General features: G+C 50.8%; 1 protein-coding gene across 2 annotated transcripts in view; it reads left to right on the forward strand.

Annotated features, from left to right (window-relative positions):
* SLC39A11 (solute carrier family 39 member 11) overlaps positions 1-18,284 on the forward strand; it is a 61,888-nt gene that overhangs the window by 15,714 nt on the left and 27,890 nt on the right. For both annotated transcript variants that reach the window (XM_058852526.1, XM_058852527.1), the window contains exon 5: positions 2,189-2,318. In XM_058852526.1, coding sequence (XP_058708509.1) covers positions 2,189-2,318 — 130 coding nt within the window. The remainder of the gene's footprint in view (positions 1-2,188; positions 2,319-18,284) is intronic.

Raw genomic sequence — 18,284 nt, forward strand, 5'->3', positions numbered from 1 at the left:
ATCAGGCCAGCCCCACCACTCACGAGCAGAGGAGTGCAGTGGGAGCTCCCACATCCCAGAATAGTTTTCCTCCAAGTTCTTCCTGTCCAAATCTCTCCCTGCCTCTCGCTTATTTATTATTATTTTTTTTTGCAATAATCAACCCCCGTGGTTATTTCAGCTGACGCTAATTACTGCCGTGAACTAATTAATGCCACTTTCCTCTCCTCGATGTTTTTTAACCCACTGACACATTCCAATTAAGGAACTCCTGCAGGCTCCGGGCTGGGATGACTCAGAGCGGTTTTGGGATGGGTTCTGTGCTCTCCTCAAGGTCACCAACGCTGTCCCAAACTGTCCCTGCTGCCAGGGAGGGCACCTGGCCAGGAATTGTCCCCACCTCAGAGCAGCTTTGTGCTGTTTTGGGGTGCTGCTGCTTTTCCAGAGGTGGAAATCCGTGTGGATTGAGGATGGGAAGAGGCTTGGGATGGAGGGACAGGACACAGGGAATGGCTCCCAGTGCCAGAGGGCAGGGCTGGGTGGGATCCTGGGGAGAAATCCTTCCCTGGGAGGGTGGGGAAGGCCTGGGGTGGGATTCCCAGAGCAGCTGGGGCTGTTCCTGGATCCCTGGAATGTCCCAGGCCAGGCTGGACAGGGCTGGAGCTCCTGGGACAGTGGGAGCTGTTCCTGCCATGGCAGGGCTGGGCTGGGGTGACCTTCAAGGTCCTTCCCACCCAAACCATTCCAGGATTCTGTGACAGGATTCCACGGCTCTGTCCTGTTCAGGGACACCACCCAAACCATTCCAGGATTCTGTGACAGGATTCCACGGCTCTGTCCTGTTCAGGGACACCACCCAAACCATTCCAGGATTCTGTGACAGGATTCCACGGCTCTGTCCTGTTCAGGGACACCACCCAAACCATTCCAGGATTCTGTGACAGGATTCCATGGCTCTCTCCTGTTCAGGGACACCACCCAAACCATTCCAGGATTCTGTGACAGGATTCCACGGCTCTCTCCTGTTCAGGGACACCACCCTGCAGCAGGATGAGCCCCTCAGCTGCCATTCCCACTCCTTCCATTCCTCATCCAAGCAAAATTCCCCGTTTTCTTTCCCATGTCTCGGCACCCAGGTTTTGCTGGGAAGCTCCTCCAGCCCTGGCTGCTGTCCCAGCTGCTGCAGGTGATCCCAGCATCTCCCACATCCCACAGGGATTTAATCCCCAGCTCCTCTGCCTGGAGCTGCTGGGTGAGTGGAGGTGAGAGCTCCTGGCTGAACTGCAGATATGTGATTAGTATTAATAGCCCTGCTCAGACTCATTATGCAAATGAGGCGAGAGGAGCCAATTGAGTTATTCATCTTTAACCTTTATTTTGGGTTGGTGTGACCCCCCCAGGCAGGCTCCTGTTACTGCTCTGCCTCAGGGGTGCTGGGTGCTTCTGCTGCCCTCGCCCCAACAGCTCCCCCCTGCTCCTGGGGGATTCCAGGTGATCCCAGCTGCTCCTGGGGGGATTCCAGGTGATCCCCCCTGCTCCTGGGGGGATTCCAGGTGATCCCAGCTGCTCCTGGGGGGATTCCAGGTGATCCCCCCTGCACAGCTCTCCCTGTGGATGATCCTGGGGTGATTCCAGGTGATCCCACCTGCTCTCCTGCTCCTGGGGATGATCCCCAGCCCTGCAGGGAGGAGGGGGCTCAGGGTGACACGTTTGTGACACCAGGTCACAAATCACTGCCGTGGGACGTGTTCCCTTCTGCCAGCTCCGGTGCCTCTCATCCCGTGGTTCCTCCAGGAGGAGCCTGAGGACACCCACAAACACCGAGCCTGGATTCCTTTTTATTATTATTTATTATTCCTTAGGAGCTGCAGTGGCAGGAAATAAGGAACGGCTTCCCGCTGCCAGAGGGCAGGATTGGATGGGATGTTGGGAGGGAATTCTTCCCTGGTGTGGAATTCCCAGAGAAGCTGTGGCTGCCCCATCCCTGGAAGTGTCCCCAGTCAGGTGGGACAGGGCTTGGAGCACCTGGGACAGTGAAGGGGTGGCCCTGGCTGGACTCTCAGGTCCCTTCCAGGCCCGAATGGCCGCTCTTGGTGCAGCAGTGACACCTCCTGATGGATCCCCATGGATCCCAAACCCCGGAGCACGGGGCCTGGAGGAGGCTGAGGGCAGCTCTGGGATGTCCTGACGTGTCTGTGTTGCCTTGCAGGGGTTCTCTGGCCCTTCCCACGCTGCCCTGGCGCTGAGCTGTGAGCAGCGAGCCCTGAAGGAGAAGCAGGAATGTCGGGATGTCGGGAGCGAGCTGTCCATCAGGATAGGCAGAGCTGGGCTGCAGCCAGGCAAGCACCCTGTCCCCTTCCAGCCACACCACACTGTCCCTGTCCCTGTCCCTGTCCCCTTCCAGCCACACCACACTGTCCCTGTCCCTGTCCCCTTCCAGACACACCACACTGTCCCTGTCCCTGTCCCTGTCCCTGTCCCCTTCCAGCCACACCACACTGTCCCTGTCCCTGTCCCTGTCCCTGTCCCTGTCCCTGTCCCTGTCCCTGTCCCTGTCCCTGTCCCCTTCCAGCCACACCACACTGTCCCTGTCCCTGTCCCTGTCCCTGTCCTGTCCCTGTCCCTGTCCCTGTCCCCTTCCAGCCACACTCTGTCCCTGTCCCCTGGCACCAGGGCTGGGGTTCAAACCCCAGGGCTTTGCCCGTGCCCAGGGCTCCTTCCCCTTCCCCTTCCCCTTCCCCTTCCCCTTCCCCTTCCCCTTCCCCTTCCCCTTCCCCTTCCCCTTCCCCTTCCCCTTCCCCTTCCCCTTCCCCTTCCCCTTCCCCTTCCCCTTCCCCTTCCCCTTCCCCTTCCCCTTCCCCTTCCCCTTCCCCTTCCCCTTCCCCTTCCCCTCTCCTCCCTTCCCCTTCCCCTTCCCCCTCCCCTCCCCTCCCCTCTCCTCTCCGTGTCTCTCCCTGCTGTTCCTGCTGTTTCTCCCGTGGATCTCAAAGCCATTTGTGCTGTCTGGGCTGTGAATTATTGATCAGGAGCTCTCTGCTGTGCTGCAGGAGTGAAACCCTCGGGTTTTTTCCAGCCCTGACCCTGCCCAGTTCTGCCTCTGGCCCTCGTGGGCTCCCCAGTCTGTGCTAGGGCTTGGCTGTCCCTCCTCATTCCAGGGCTGAATCCAGTCCTGGCTACCAGAGGCTGCAACACAAGGTCCTGCAGGCAGCTCTTTCCTCCTTAAACATTTAAAATTTATTTTTTTTTTTAATTTTTAAATGTTAATTTTTTCAATTTTTCAATTTTTTAATTTTTTAATTTTCAATTTTTTATTTTTTATTTTTTTTAATTATTTAATTATTTAATTTTTTTAAAAAATTTTTTATTTTTTATTTATTTATTTTTTTTATTTTAAATTTTAAATTTTCTAAATTTTAAAGCAGGAATTTTGGGTGCCTCCTTGGCCTCCCCCAGCCCCCCAGGGTGTGTTTGGGGTGGGTGCTGACCCACAGCCCCACAATTGGCTCCTCCTCCACTCAGCAGCTTTCAGCAGGAGACGAAGCAAACGTGATTTAGTGCATTAATTTTATTTCCCCTCTGATTATTTGGTCGGAATTGTGGTTTTAAAACATCACCAGTGCAATGGGGAGCAGATTGATTTGAAGGAATGATCCTTCCTTTTACCAGGAGCGGCTCCCCTCTTAAATCAGCCTCTTTTATTTAACCACATTGCTTCATTTTTTAAATTAAAATAATAAATAATAAATAAATAATAAATAATAAATAAATTAAAAAATTAATAAATAATAAATAAATAATAATAAATAATAATGACACGTTTTCTAAGATGCTGCAAATCCTCAGGATGTGAAAGAGCAGCCTGGCTTTTTCCAGAGGGACAGGAGGGTTTTTCCTGCTCCATGCAGTGACTTTTGTATCCCCAGAGTTCTCCACAGGCAGCTGCCGGTGTTTTTGGCAGGTGGAAACTTCCCCTTCTCAGGTGCAGCTTCATTTTATTCTTCCAGGGAAAGCAGAAATGCTCAGCCCTCCAGTTCTGAGGGATTTTTTTTATGTTTCCATCTCCTTTTAGTTGCAGACAATAACAGTGCAAATGGTTTTGGGAGCAGAAAATTTCCATTAGGCTTATGTTGTGTTTTTTTTCCCCTCTCTCTGGGGGAAATGCTATTAAGAACCTACAACACATTCATTCTTTTATTGTCTTTTCCTTTTTTATTCCCCCTTTTCTCTTCTACTGAAATAAACTCGGTGTTTTCACCCCAGCCTTCCAAGAAAGCTGCTTTCCCCAGGGCTGGGTATCGCCTGCCTGGGCTCTGGGGAAGCTCTGGGAACATAATGGGTGTTTTCAAAGTCTAATGGGTACTAAGTGGAATATTTCAGGCTTAATCACTGTTGAATCATTGACCCTTCCTTCATATTTACATCTTTTTAAATCGCTAAAGCTGTGAAAACAAAGGAAAATCCCAAAGCAGCAGCTGGCTGGTTCTGCCTCGGTGCCTGGGGGATGGATGGGGGTGAGGAGCAGGGAATGGCTGGGAAATGAGGAATTCTGCTCCTCTCCTGTGGAACTGGGATGGGAATGCCTGGGAAATGAGGAATTCTGCACTTCTGCTGTGGAGCTGGGACGGGAATGGCTGGGAAATGAGGAATTCTGCACTTCTCCTGTGCCTGGTGTGGAGCTGGGATGGGAAATGTGGAATTCTGCTCCTCTGCTGTGGAGCTGGGATGGGAATGGGTGGGAAATGAGGAATTCTGCACCTCTCCTGTGGAACTGGGATGGGAATGGCTGGGAAGTGAGGAATTCTGCTCCTCTCCTGTGGAACTGGGATGGGAATGGCTGGGAAGTGAGGAATTCTGCTCCTCTCCTGTGCCTGGTGTGGAGCTGGGATGGGAAATGTGGAATTCTGCTCCTCTCCTGTGCCTGGTGTGGAGCTGGGATGGGAAATGTGGAATTCTGCTCCTCTCCTGTGCCTGGTGTGGAGCTGGGGATGGATCCCTGGCCTGGCTGGGGGAGGCTCTGGGCTGTGCTCACACCCAGAGCCGGGACCCTGCGAGCTCCCCCCGAGCCAGGAGTTTTCCTTCAGACCTTGGAGAGGGAGCTGGAGGGAAGGTGAGGGTTCCACCTGTCCCTCACCTGCTCTGGGATGAGGAAAAAAAGCCTCATTTTGCCTTTTTTCCCCTCATTCAGCAGCGTTTTGGAGCAGCCTGGGCTGGTGGAGGGTGTCCCTCCCAACCCAAACCATTCCATGGCTGTTCCTCCCCATCATCCCAAATCCTTGGGGTTTCCATCACTTGTGTGTGCCTGGGCTCTGCTCCAGCCCCTCTCCAGCCTGTCCTGGATAGAAATGAGACTTCTGGGGAGTTGCTAAAAGCTGGCTGTGCCTGGTGGGTGCCTGGAGGAGGGAGTGTGTATCCCTGGGGAATGGAGGATGGGTGGATTCGCCCTGAATTGCACTGAAAAGTCTGTCCAGACTGTGTTTGATGAGTGGGATAATTACCAGGCTTTAATTACTCCAGGGGAGAGGGAATCCAGCCCTGTCTCTGGTGCTCCAGACAAGGGCTGCAGTTGGAATTCCTGTGCTTGGGAGCAGGTGGGGATGGATGATGGATGGATGGATGATGGATGGATGATGGATGATGGATGATGGATGGATGATGGATGATGGATGATGGATGGGTGGATGGATGGATGATGGATGGATGGATGGATGGATGGATGATGGATGATGGATGATGGATGGATGATGGATGATGGATGATGGATGGGTGGATGGATGGATGATGGATGGATGGATGGATGGATGGATGGATGGATGGATGGATGATGGATGGATGATGGATGATGGATGATGGATGATGGATGGATGGATGGATGGATGGATGATGGATGGATGGATGGATGGATGGATGATGGATGATGGATGGATGATGGATGGATGATGGATGGATGGATGGATGGATGATGGATGATGGATGATGGATGGATGGATGATGGATGATGGATGGATGGATGGATGGATGATGGATGATGGATGATGGATGGATGGATGATGGATGGATGATGGATGGATGATGGATGGATGGATGATGGATGGATGGATGGATGGATGATGGATGATGGATGATGGATGAATGATGGATGATGGATGATGGATGGATGATGGATGGATGGATGGATGGATGGATGGATGATGGATGATGGATGATGGATGATGGATGGATGGATGATGGATGATGGATGATGGATGATGGATGGATGGATGATGGATGGATGGATGGATGGATGGATGGATGGATGGATGATGGATGGATGATGGATGGATGGATGATGGATGGATGGATGGATGGATGATGGATGGATGATGGATGGATGATGGATGATGGATGGATGATGGATGATGGATGATGGATGATGGATGGATGGATGATGGATGATGGATGGATGGATGGATGATGGATGATGGATGATGGATGATGGATGGATGGATGATGGATGATGGATGATGGATGATGGAGCTCAGGGGGTTTGTTCCCAGCTGGTGGAGCTCTCTGGGGTCCCAGGAGTGCCCTGGGTGGGCTGTGTCCCCCTGCCCCGATCCCAAACCCCTCTGGGCAGCCCGGGGCAGGCTCCAGCCCATCCTGCTGCGTTTTCCAGGTGCTGCATCCAGAGGAAATCGGGGCAGGGTCAGCGCGGGCTGGAGGCCAGGCCTGACCCCGCTGTGTTCTGGGGCAGTTCCCAGAAAGGATTTCCAGGCAGCAGAGCACCTGGAAACCCGAGCTGTGACTCAGGACAGCTGGATATGGAACAGCTGATGCCTCCTGCTGCTGATTCAGATCCCGATCCCGTTCTGGGGCCGAGTGGGAGATGCTGTTCCCAGCAGCCTCCTCCTGGAACATCCCCCGGCTCCAGGGCAGCGCTGGGGCAGAGCAGGGCATGGCAGTGTGGCTGTGAAACTGCACAAAATCCCAAATTTCCCTTTGGTGCCCGGCCAGGAGCGGCCTCAGTGCCCGGCACGGCTCCAGGGAGGGAATTTCTGTGCTGGCTGCTGAGCTGAGCTCCAAATGCAGCATCTCTGCTGCTCATCCCCAGCCCAGGGCCAGGGAAGAGTCTGTGTGCAGTGACAGGACAAGGAGGAACAGCTTCCAGCTGACTGGGAGTGCCTTGGGATGGATTTCTGGGAGAAATCCCCCCCTGGGAGGACAAAACCCTTCCCTGTGAGGGTGGGGAAAGGCTGGGATGGAATTCCCAGGGAAGCCCAGGCTGCTCCATCCTGGGAAGTGTCCAAGGCCAGGCTGGAGCCAGCTGGGCTGGTGGAGGGTGTCCCTGCCCGTGGATCCACTGGAACATTTTGAATTTCCCTTCCCTGGTGGTGTCTGTTGTGCCTCTGGCTGCAGGAGTGTGAAGTCACTGAGTTATTGAAGGCAATCAGCGTTTGCTGGAATGACTCAGTTGGCTTTTGCTGGGCTGTGATTTAGGAAATGGTGCCCTGGCATCCCTGCCTGGCTGCTCAGGGAGCAAATCCAGATGGATTTCATAGCTGGAAAAACGGCCCCGTGTTCGCAGCAGCGTCTGTAAGAAATGAAATTTTGTTTTCAACTCATTACTTAAATGAGCCAGGAGCTCTGGGGGCTCCACACAGAAACCTCATCACGTGGAAATTGTGCTTTTTTCCCCTTAAATTGGAGCTGCTGCATCAGATGTGAGGCTGGGCTGGGGATTTGGCTGGGGACACCCCAGGGCCAGCCCTGCTGTGCTGCCAGGACCTGCTGGGTCCCTTTCAGCAGCATCTCCCCCTTCCCAAACTCATCCTTCCCATTTTTTTGCCGTATTTTTCCCCTCCAGAGGAAGTTTCCATGCACCAGGGCTGCCCAGGACAGGAAACTTCTCTTTTTACCAGTGCACTGAAGTGAACTGGGGAGAGGAGACAAAAACCCCTGGGGAATAAACAGGGAAGGGAGAGCAGAGCTGAATTTTGGGCTTGGTGCTGATGCTCGAGGCAGCACATCGATGGGGCTTGTCCTTAGAGCCAAAATTTTCCCTTTTTTCCCTGGATGCACCACCTGGTTTGAGGAAGCCCAGCTCTGTCCCAGCTTTTTTTTTTTGCCCTTTTTTTTTTTTTTCTTTTTGATTTTTTGTGCTGAGGGGAAAAGCTGCCCAGCGATGCTCAGTTCCTCTGACAGGAGCAAGGGCAGCTTCCCTGTGGATTTTCTGCTCATTCCCTCCCTCCCCGAGCAGGAGCAGCGGCCGTGAGGGGGAAATGATGGATCCAAACCCTGGGGATTGATGGGGGGCATCCAGCCAGAGCCTCCTGTGTGCATCCAAAAGGTTCATTAAGCCCTTGGAGCTTACATAACGTGAAACTCCTGCTTGAAAACTCCTCCTCGTTTTTTGGGGATCCCAGTTCTGTGTGTGATGATTTCCACAGCCTCACACCGTGCTCCTGTCACTAAAGTGTCTCTGTCAGCAGCCATCCGTTCATCTGGAGGCTCCAGAGGCAGCCTGGGTGATAAATGCCCGTGGCAGTGTGAGTATTGATTAAAGAACATCCTCCTGCCCCTTTCTGAAGCGTTTCAAATGGTTATTGACCATCCCCTGGGCTCCGGGCTGGGCTTTTATAGTCCGGGATAAATGTGGATTTATGGGAGCTCCAAGGAAATCCATGGAATGGGGCACACGGTTCCTGCTGCAGGGAGGAAATGCCGGCTTCTCTCAGGGATCTGTGCTCCCAGTGCTCCCAGTGCCTGCCTTGCTCCTGGAATTGGGAATTTGGGATTCATTTTGCAAATTAAGAGCCCGTCCCTGCCCTCCTGCTGCTCACTGACACCAAATAATAAACAAATGACAGTAAAATAACAGACAAAGGAAGAAATAACAACACCATAAATAACAAACAAACAAACAAATAAATAAATAACAATACCATAGATAACAAATAAATAAATAAATAAATAACAATACCATAAATAACAAATAAATAAATAAATAAATATCAATACCATAAATAACAAACAAATAAATAAATATCAATACCATAAATAACAAATAAATAAATAGATATCAATACCATAAATAACAAATAAATAAGTAAATAACAATACCATAAATAACAAATAAATAAATAAATATCAATACCATAAATAACAAATAAATAAATAAATAAATAAATAACAATACCATAAATAACAAATAAATAAATAACGATTTAAAAATAACGCTAAAATAGTGAATAAGTAAATAACAAAAAAATAAATAACAAATAAGGAAATAAATAATAAATAAATAATAAATAATAAAATAACAAATAAAGAAATAAATAATAAATAAAAAATAAATAAATAAAAAATTAAAATAACAAAGAAATAAATAACAAATAAAGAAATAAATAATAAAGAAATAATGAAGAAATAATAAATAATAAAATAACAAAGAAATAAATAACAAAGGAATAACAAAGAAATATCAAGTAAATAAATAATAAAATAAATAAATAACAATAAATTAATAAATGAATAAATAACAAAGAAATAAATAATAAAATGACAAAGAAATAACCAACAAATAAATAAATAACAATAATAAATAAATAAATAACAAATTACAAAGAAATAGCAATTAAATATCAAATAAAAAAATAACAAATAAATAATAAAATAACGAAGAAATAACAAATAAATAAATAACAATAAAAAAATAACAGATAAATAAATACCAAATAAATAAATAACAGATAAATAAATAACACAACTCCGACCCCAGGGGCCTCTGGAGAGGAGAAGCTGAGCTGGGATTGTTTCCCTTCAAAGGCCTGGGATGGCTCGGTGGCAGCAGATGGTGAGAGCTGCCTGAAAGTCGGGATGAGGCAGCGCTGAATTCCCAATTAAGTGCAATTAAAACCGGGCTCATTTATTTATTTGGCTTCCCTTTGAACTGCTGCTGCTCCCCGGAGCTGGGAGGGAATTCCTGGCATCTACAGGAGATGTTGGGATTTCAGATCCAGCCTGGAAGTGTTTGTGGGGATCTTTTCCAGCCTGGAATCCCTCTCCAGGGTGGGAATGGGGGCACTTTGGGGAATTCCTGGTTTTTGTTTGAAATGGAGCTCGCAGCAACCTGGGATAGGGAAAAATTCCCTGGGGATAGGGAAAAATTCCCTGGGGACAGGGATATTATAGGGATAAGGATAAAATAGGGGAAAATTCCCTGGGGACAGGGATATTATAGGGATAGGGATAAAATAGGGGAAAATTCCCTGGGGACAGGGATATTATAGAGATAAGAATAAAATAGGGAAAAATTCCCTGGGGACAGGGATATTATAGGGATAGGGATAAAATAGGGGAAAATTCCCTGCCTGTGGCTGTGGGGTGGGACTGGATGAGTTTAAAGGTTTCTTCCAACCTTTATCCCATCCTTTTCCAAGTGGATCTCAGCAGCTTTCCCAGAGGGCAGTGAGGTGGCTCAGGGTGTGCCCAGGGTACCAAATATCCACAATATCCATCATTCCCTGCTCCCTGTCAGCGTTTTCCTGCTTTGGGATTGTCAGGCACGTCCGAATCCCGTGTGCAGGGCTCAGGGAGGGGAGCAGGAGCAGCCTGGGGCGCTGAGTCCCGAGGGTTTTTCCGTGGAAAGGCGGCTGAGAGGTGTTTGAAATGATCCTTTATGGAAAAACACGAGGCAAATGGAAAAAGGAGGATTTTTTTTTTTTTTTTCCATGTGTGCTTCCCTCCCCGCTCAGCTCCGGCTGAGTCATCCCTGCGCTCCCACCTCGGGCTCAGGGCCATCCATTTGCTTTGGATTCTGAGGAGAAAAAAGAACCCAGCTCCTCCTGCCAGAAACCCCAGGGATGCTCCAGATCCTGCTTTTTTATGGAATGGAGTTGGGGTGCTGCTTGCTGCCCTCCCCCAGCTCTGTGCCCGGAGCAGCTGCTGGGATTCGGGATAATTTGGGATTTGGGGTTATTTATTTGGGATTTGGGAGTTTCTGGGATTTGGGGTTGGTGTGAGGATGATGCTGGGCATGGTTTGTGTCCCCTCTGTGGGGACAGATGTTGTCCCAGCCCTGGAAAGCGCCGTGTCCTTCCTGCAGGGCTGGAGCGAGGGAATCCCGCCGGAGCCATCCTGGATTTCTGGGCTGGAGCCACAGGCTGCTCCTGCCAGAGACAGGAATTCTCATTTCAGAGCTCCTCTTCCCACATCCATAAATCAGAGTTTATGGAAGGAAAAATCCCAGGCCCTGAGCCCGAGCTTCCCCAATGCTCCCCTTGGCCACGTCACCCCCAGCCCGGCTTTGCCTCGCTGCTTTTATCCCTAAAATAGGAGCAGGGAACATTGGGCAGGGCTGGAGAGAGCTGCACTTGGAATAAAACCGGGATCCTGTCAGGAATGTGGGAAGTGTCTCCTGCTCAGCCAGCAGGGCCATCTTCAGATCCATTTCCCTCCCTGCTGCAGGTTTTTCCTGCTCCTCTGAAGTGGGAGATGGGCAATCCTGCTCTCCTCCCTGTGGGATTTGTTGGGATCCAGCCCCTCTGGGGGGGTTCAGGATGTTAAAATCCCACAGGAGGGATGTGGTGGGATCCCTCTCCAGGCTGTCCTGGTCTCTTCCCATCACACAATCCCTCTGAAATCCAGTTTGGGTGCAAATATCCTGTAGTTCTGCTGGAATTGGATCCCTTGTGGATGAAGGGGGTGTGTGTGGGATTCCTTCAGGGCCCTGTGGTACCACCAGGGTATCCCACTCCCAACCCCACCTGCCTGGATGATGGATTGTGCTCCTGGAAGCAGCCTCCTGCTTTGCTTATTCCTGGAGAACGGGCAAAAATCCAATCTGTTTGTCCCTCCAGAGGGAGCTGGGATTGATTTTGTGAGTCCAAGGGCTGAGAACAAAGGAGCACTTTATTTATTTTCCTCAGAAATCAATTCCTTATTTTATTTTTCCAGCTCTGAGAGGGGCCCCTTCTCCCAGCTGTGTGCTCGGCCCTGGCAGCCCGGGATTGGGGAATTGGTGCAGTTTCCCTGTGCTGGGTGGGAGATGAGGATGGGAATTCCAGAGGTGGGTTTATCCTGGAGCACTGGGAGCTGCTGAGCAGCCTGGGACCGGAGGAATTCCTTCTAGGAATTGTCTTGCAAGGAGCTGGTGTGCAGGGAGGAGGGCAGGGACAGGGGGGATATTGGGAATTCCTGGCTGAGAGGGTGGGGATGGCATTCCCAGAGAAGCTGTGGCTGCTCCTGGATCCCTGGAAGTGCCCCAGGACAGGGCTTGGAGCAGCCTGGGACAGTGGGAGGTGTCCCTGTGGAACTGGATGGGCTTTGAGCTCCCTTCCCACCCAAACCATTCCATAATTACGGGCACTGGTCACTTCCATCTCTACTCGACCCTCTGGGATCTAATGCTTTTATGAATTTATTTTCATTTCTAAATTCATTTAATCAATGTGCACAGAGAGTTTTTCCAGCTGAAGGCACCGTGTCCTTTTGGAATATCCCACTCTTGGATAGTGGGAATGCCAGGAGGAAAGAATGAGAGGGAATTGAGCTGCTCATCCTGTCCCTGGTTTGGAAGTGCTGAAATCCAAGTGGGAATAAGCACGGTCCTGTTCTGGGATTGCAGCACCTGGGATGTGTGGCTGGGTTTGTCCTGGTGGCTGCTCCTGGAGCCTGTGCCAGCCCCAATTCCCACTCCGTGGATTTCCATGGATAAACACAGGGAAGACGAGCTGGGAATAACGTGGCAAAAGATGGAATAAATCAGGTGTGTGTGGGACAATGCCAGAGCCTCCCTGGGCAGGGGGCACAGCTGGGATGTGTGCAGGTGTTCCTGGGGGTGCTGGGAGGGTGGCAGGATCCTGTGGGAATGGCAGGATCCATGGGAATGGCAGGATCCCGTGGGAATGGCAGGATCCCGTGGGAATGGCAGGATCCCATGGGAATGGCAGGATCCTGTGGGAATGGCAGGATCCCGTGGGAATGGCAGGATCCCGTGGGAATGGCAGGATCCTGTGGGAATGGCAGGATCCCATGGGAATGGCAGGATCCATGGGAATGGCAGGATCCTGTGGGAATGGCAGGATCCCGTGGGAATGGCAGGATCCTGTGGGAATGGCAGGATCCCATGGGAATGGCAGGATCCATGGGAATGGCAGGATCCATGGGAATGGCAGGATCCTGTGGGAATGGCAGGATCCTGAACTGCAGGATCCCGTGGGAATGGCAGGATCCCATGGGAATGGCAGGATCCTGTGGGAATGGCAGGATCCCGTGGGAATGGCAGGATCCCATGGGAATGGCAGGATCCCGTGGGAATGGCAGGATCCCGTGGGAATGGCAGGATCCCATGGGAACATCAGGATCCCATGGGAACATCAGGATCCATGGGAATGGCAGGAGAAACTCTCCAACCCCATCCCCATTGTCATCCCAGCCTGGTGCTGCCTGCTTCCTTAGGAGCTCCTGCTCAAATCCCGCTTTTCTCTCCCAGTGAGGATGAGGCTGGGGTTTTTCCTGTGCCTGATCCCGCTCCCGTCAGAAGCCGCTCCCTGCCAGGGCTGGGAGACGCGAGCGTGGCTCAGCTCTCGGAAATGAAGTGATTAAATTAACTGGGATGTGTAAAATTTCAGCATCAAATGATTCAGCCGAGCACTTCATCTACTGGGAGCTCCTTCAGGAGCTCTTGGAAAGGAGCAGGAATTAGTGAAAGGAGCAGGAATTAGTGAAAGGAGCAGGAATTAGTGAAAGGAGCAGGAATTAGTGAAAGGAGCAGGAATTAGTGAAAGGAGCAGGAATTAGTGAAAGGAGCTGGTGCGTGGAACGCCGCCGGCCGCGGTGCCGCCGCTCCTGCCCGGGGAATTAATCCTTAACCACGGAGCTGTGAGGTCAGGGAAGGTTTGGGAATTATTCCTGTGTGCTGCCAGCCCGTGGCACCCCAAGGACCGGCGGTGTCACCTCGTGCTGTGCCACCTCTGGGCTTTGCTCCTTCATGGGGGCGGCCCTGGTGGCACCGGCACCGTGAGCTCCTCTGTGCCTTGCCAGGGAAATGTCCCCAGTCCAGTGGGGAATTGTGGGGGGTGCCAGGAGCTCCTGGGGCTCTTTTTGGGCTGGATTGTTCCTGGAGTGATGTTTGGGGTGGGATTTGGGTGTTGTGCCCCAAGTGCCATTCATGAGGAATCTGAGTGTTGTTCTCTGGATGATTTTTTGAGGTGGGATTTGGGTGTTCTCTGTGATTTTTTTGAGGTGGGATTTGTGTGTTCTCTGGGTGATGTTTGAGGAGGGATTTGGGTGTTCTCTGTGATTTTTTTGAGGTGGGATTTGGGTGTTCTCTGGGTGATGTTTGAGGAGGAATTTGGGTGTTCTCTGGGTGATGTTTGGGGTGGGATTTGTGTGTTCTCTGGGTGATGTTTGAGGAGGAATTTGGGTGTTGGGCTCTGGTTGATGTTTGAGGATTGATTTGTGTGTTCTCTGGGTGATGTTTGGGGTGGGATTTATGTGTTTTCTGGGTGATGTTTGGGGTGGAATTTGGGTGTTCTCTGGGTGATGTTTGGGGTGGGATTTGGGTGTTCTCTGTGATTTTTTTGAGGAGAAATTTGTGTGTTCTCTGGGTGATGTTTGAGGATTGATTTGGGTGTTCTCTGGGTGACGTTTGGGGTGGGGTTTGGGTGTTGTGCCCCGAGTGCCATTCAGGAGGAATCTGGGTGTTGAACTCCCTGTGTTTGGTGACTGGGACCCCAATTTGGGAACTGATGTGATGCAGGCACAGCCCCAGCACCCCCCTGGATCCCAGGAATAACCCATGGGAGCAAGGGGAGGCAGATCCAGCCAGATCCCAGGAATAACCCATGGGAGCTGAGCCTTTCCCGAGAGCTCCTGGGCACCCCGGGGTGGATGAAGGCTCCCAACAAACCCCAAATCTCTGTTTCTGTTCCTCTGAAAGCCTCAGCACGGGCAGGCACCTCTTGGATCTGCCAAAAACGCTGGAAAATGGTTTTGTTCCATGTGGGGCCGGCAGGATGGGGCTGCAGTCACACACCCTGCACGGGGGGCTCCTGGCACATTCCCACCGAATCCCAGGGCTCTGGAGCATGGGAAGCCTGTGCTCTCTGCTCAAGCACCCTGAGCCTTCCTAGCAATAAATAAAAGCTATTTTTAAAAAGAAACCCTTATTTTGACCATAGTTGGGCAGCTCCACGGAGCCTCTTTTCCAGCATTTTTGTTGCCTGAGCGTAAACTTCCCAAGAATTGGCTTGGGGGGCTCATTCCCAGCATTTCCCTGGCTGGAAAATTCCTTATGGGATCCGTGCCCTGGGAGCTGCCAGAGGTGTGGATCCCGGGATTTCTCCTGGCTGGGAGCCCGTGGGATGCAGCTTTCCCTGTACCTGTCTGGAGGGGCTGGCAGCATCCCCCCAAGACGTGCTGTGCTTAATTAGCGGCACTAATTAAAACCTCTTCTGGAGGTGGGAGATAAGAGCAGCGCTCCCTGCGTGGCAGCAGATGCTCCCTGACGCCCCATCTGCTCCTCGGCTTCCAGAACCTTCTGTGCTCCCTGGAATTCCTCCTGCAGTGGGGATGGGATGAGGGAAGGGGGATGTGGGGAGGTTTGGAGGGGGAGATGCCAGCAGGGAATGGATTTGGATGCTGAGGGGCACTGCTGGATTCAGCCCCGAGAGAGGCCAGAATTCCTTGGGAAAAGCCTTGAAAAACAGGGAAAAACTGAGGGAAGACATGGGGGGAATCCTTGGAAAAATCCTCTAAAACAGCAAAAACTGAGGGAAGACATGGGGGGAATCCTTGGAAAAATCCTCTAAAACAGCAAAAACTGAGGGAAGACATGGGGGGAATCCTTGGAAAAATCCTTTAAAACAGCAAAAACTGAGGGAAGACATGGGGGGAATCCTTGGAAAAATCCTTTAAAACAGCAAAAACTGAGGGAAGACATGTCTGGAATCCTTGGATAAAAAGGGAAAGCTGAGGGAAGACATGGGGGAATTGTTGGAAAAAGCCTTTAAATCAGGGAAAGCTGAGGGAAGACATGGCTGGAAATGTTGGGAAAAACCTTTAAACCAGGAAAAGCTGAGGGAAGACAGGGGGGAACTGTTGGAAAAAGCCCTTAAAACCAGGAAAAGCTGAGGGAAGATACAGGGGTATTCTTGGAAAAAGCCTTTAAAAAAGGAAAAGCTGAGGGAAGACATGGCTGGAAACGTTGGGAAAAGCCCTTAAAAAGGGAAAAGCTGAGGGAAGACATGGGAGAATCCTTGGAAAAAGCCTTTAAATCAGGGAAAGCTGAGGGAAGACATGGGGGAATTGTTGGAAAAAGCCCTTAAAAAGGGAAAACTGAGGGAAAACATGGGAGAATCCTTGGAAAAAGCCTTTAAATCAAGGAAAGCTGAGGGAAGACATGGGGGAATTGTCGGAAAAAGCTTTTAAATCAGGGAAAGCTGAGGGAAGACATGGCTGGAATCGTTGGATAAACCTTTAAACCAAGAAAAGCTGAGGGAAGACATGGCTGGAATCCTTGGAAACAGCCCTTAAAAAGAGAAAACTGGGCTCCAAAGCCACGCCAGCCCCACAGCTCAGAGCACTCTGAAGTCCAGGGCTTAGGACAGGTTAAAGCCAGGCCTAAGTGTGGAGGAGGATGAGGAGAAGGGCTCTGGAGCGGGTGTGGAGAACTGGAGAGCTCCGTGGGTTTGGATTTGGGAGCTGAGGGAGGGCAGGAGCAGGGTTTGGAGTCAACAGAGCCTGGGTCTGTTTGAGCACCAAAGCTGAGCTCACGGCTAATGCAAACAGTTTTCATTAAGAAATAATCAAAAATAAAAAGCCATTTCACATGCTGATAAGGAGCCAGTCGGTTTTTTCACTTCAGCAGCAGTTTAAGCCACGCTCAAAGCCATTTATCTTTTCTCCAGCGCTGGCTGCAGAGGATATGAAAAATGCAGCAGGCTGCATGTATGTAATTAAACTTTTGGCAGAATCTTTGCCCCGCAGCTTTGCTAAGAAATTCAATAATGATAAATCGAGTGGAATATCTAAAGGACTTTTTGTGAACAAGATTTAAAATAATGTCTGTGGCACGGGGAGTTATTTGCCACCTAATTGTCTTGGCAGGCTCTGGGAGCAGCCTGTCTGTGGTGTCAGCTCTTCTTTACAGCCCAGCCCTTGTTCTGCTCTTATCTCCACTCCAATTTGCCATTGAGGCTTTCCTGATTCCCAGCCAAGCCCGTGCTTATCCCTAATGACTGTTTTGTTCCCCCAGCCCGGCGTTTCCAGCTGGGAATGCTCCTGTCCCGCTCCCTCCCTTGCTGGCAGTGGTGCCATCGCTGCTCTGTAATTATCCTTTCCTTTTTATCCTCTTTTCCAGCAGGACTGGGAAGCGGAGCCCATCCCTTGAGCAGGCTGTGTGTGACACTCCTCTGAAAGCGATGCCGGGATTGTCTCCCTGCTTTTGGTGCCTTTATCCCCGGCTAATCCAGGGATCCTTTACAGGAGAGGCGATTTTGTGTTCAAACTGTCCCTCCAACCCCCTCCTCTGCACTTCCCCTGGGAAAACCACACCAATTCCTTTTCATTTCCACAGCTTTTCCCCGTTTTCCTCGCCCCTGTGGCTTCCCCCCAGCCTTTGTCACCCCAGGCCTTGGAGAGGCTTCGAGTCTCCTCGGAAAAGGGGATTTTTCATCATTTTTCCCCCCAACAGGACCAAGCAGACTAATTAAAAATAAGATATATTATAAGATATAATTAAAAATAAGATATATTATATAAAAGAACCATTAACGAGGTTATCTGATGGAAATGAGCTGGACCTGAGCACCTGAGGAGGTGGCAGTGACAGAGCTGGGGTTGCTTTTGGTCACGTTGATTGGCCTCCAACTGAAAGAGAGGAGGATTAGATGGGATATTGAGACAGAATTCCTGGCTGGGACACCCTGGAAAAGAATTCCCAGGGAAGCTGTGGCTGCCCCTGGATCCCTGGAAGTGTCCAAGGCTGGGTTGGAGCGCTCTGGGGCAGGGGAAGGTCCCTGGAGGAGGAGCAGGCACAGCCTGGGGGTCTCCCTGGACCCCTTGCTCTGCTCGGTTTGATTCCTTTCCTTTGCTTTTTCCTTCTGGGAAGGGAGGCAGGGGCTGCCCAGCTGTGCCTTCCTTGGCTCACACCAGAGTTTCCTGTACCCACTTTTCCTCATCCTGGTGTTTTCTGTCCCACCATGGCTCATCCCAATATTTTCTGTCCCCACCATGCCTCACCTTGATGTTTTCTGCTCCCACCATGGCTCACACCAGTGTTTTCTGTACCCACTTTTCCTCATCCTCGTGTTTTCTGTCCCCACCAT

Source organism: Poecile atricapillus, chromosome 17 (genome assembly GCF_030490865.1).
Source record: "Poecile atricapillus isolate bPoeAtr1 chromosome 17, bPoeAtr1.hap1, whole genome shotgun sequence".
NCBI lineage: Eukaryota > Metazoa > Chordata > Aves > Passeriformes > Paridae > Poecile > Poecile atricapillus.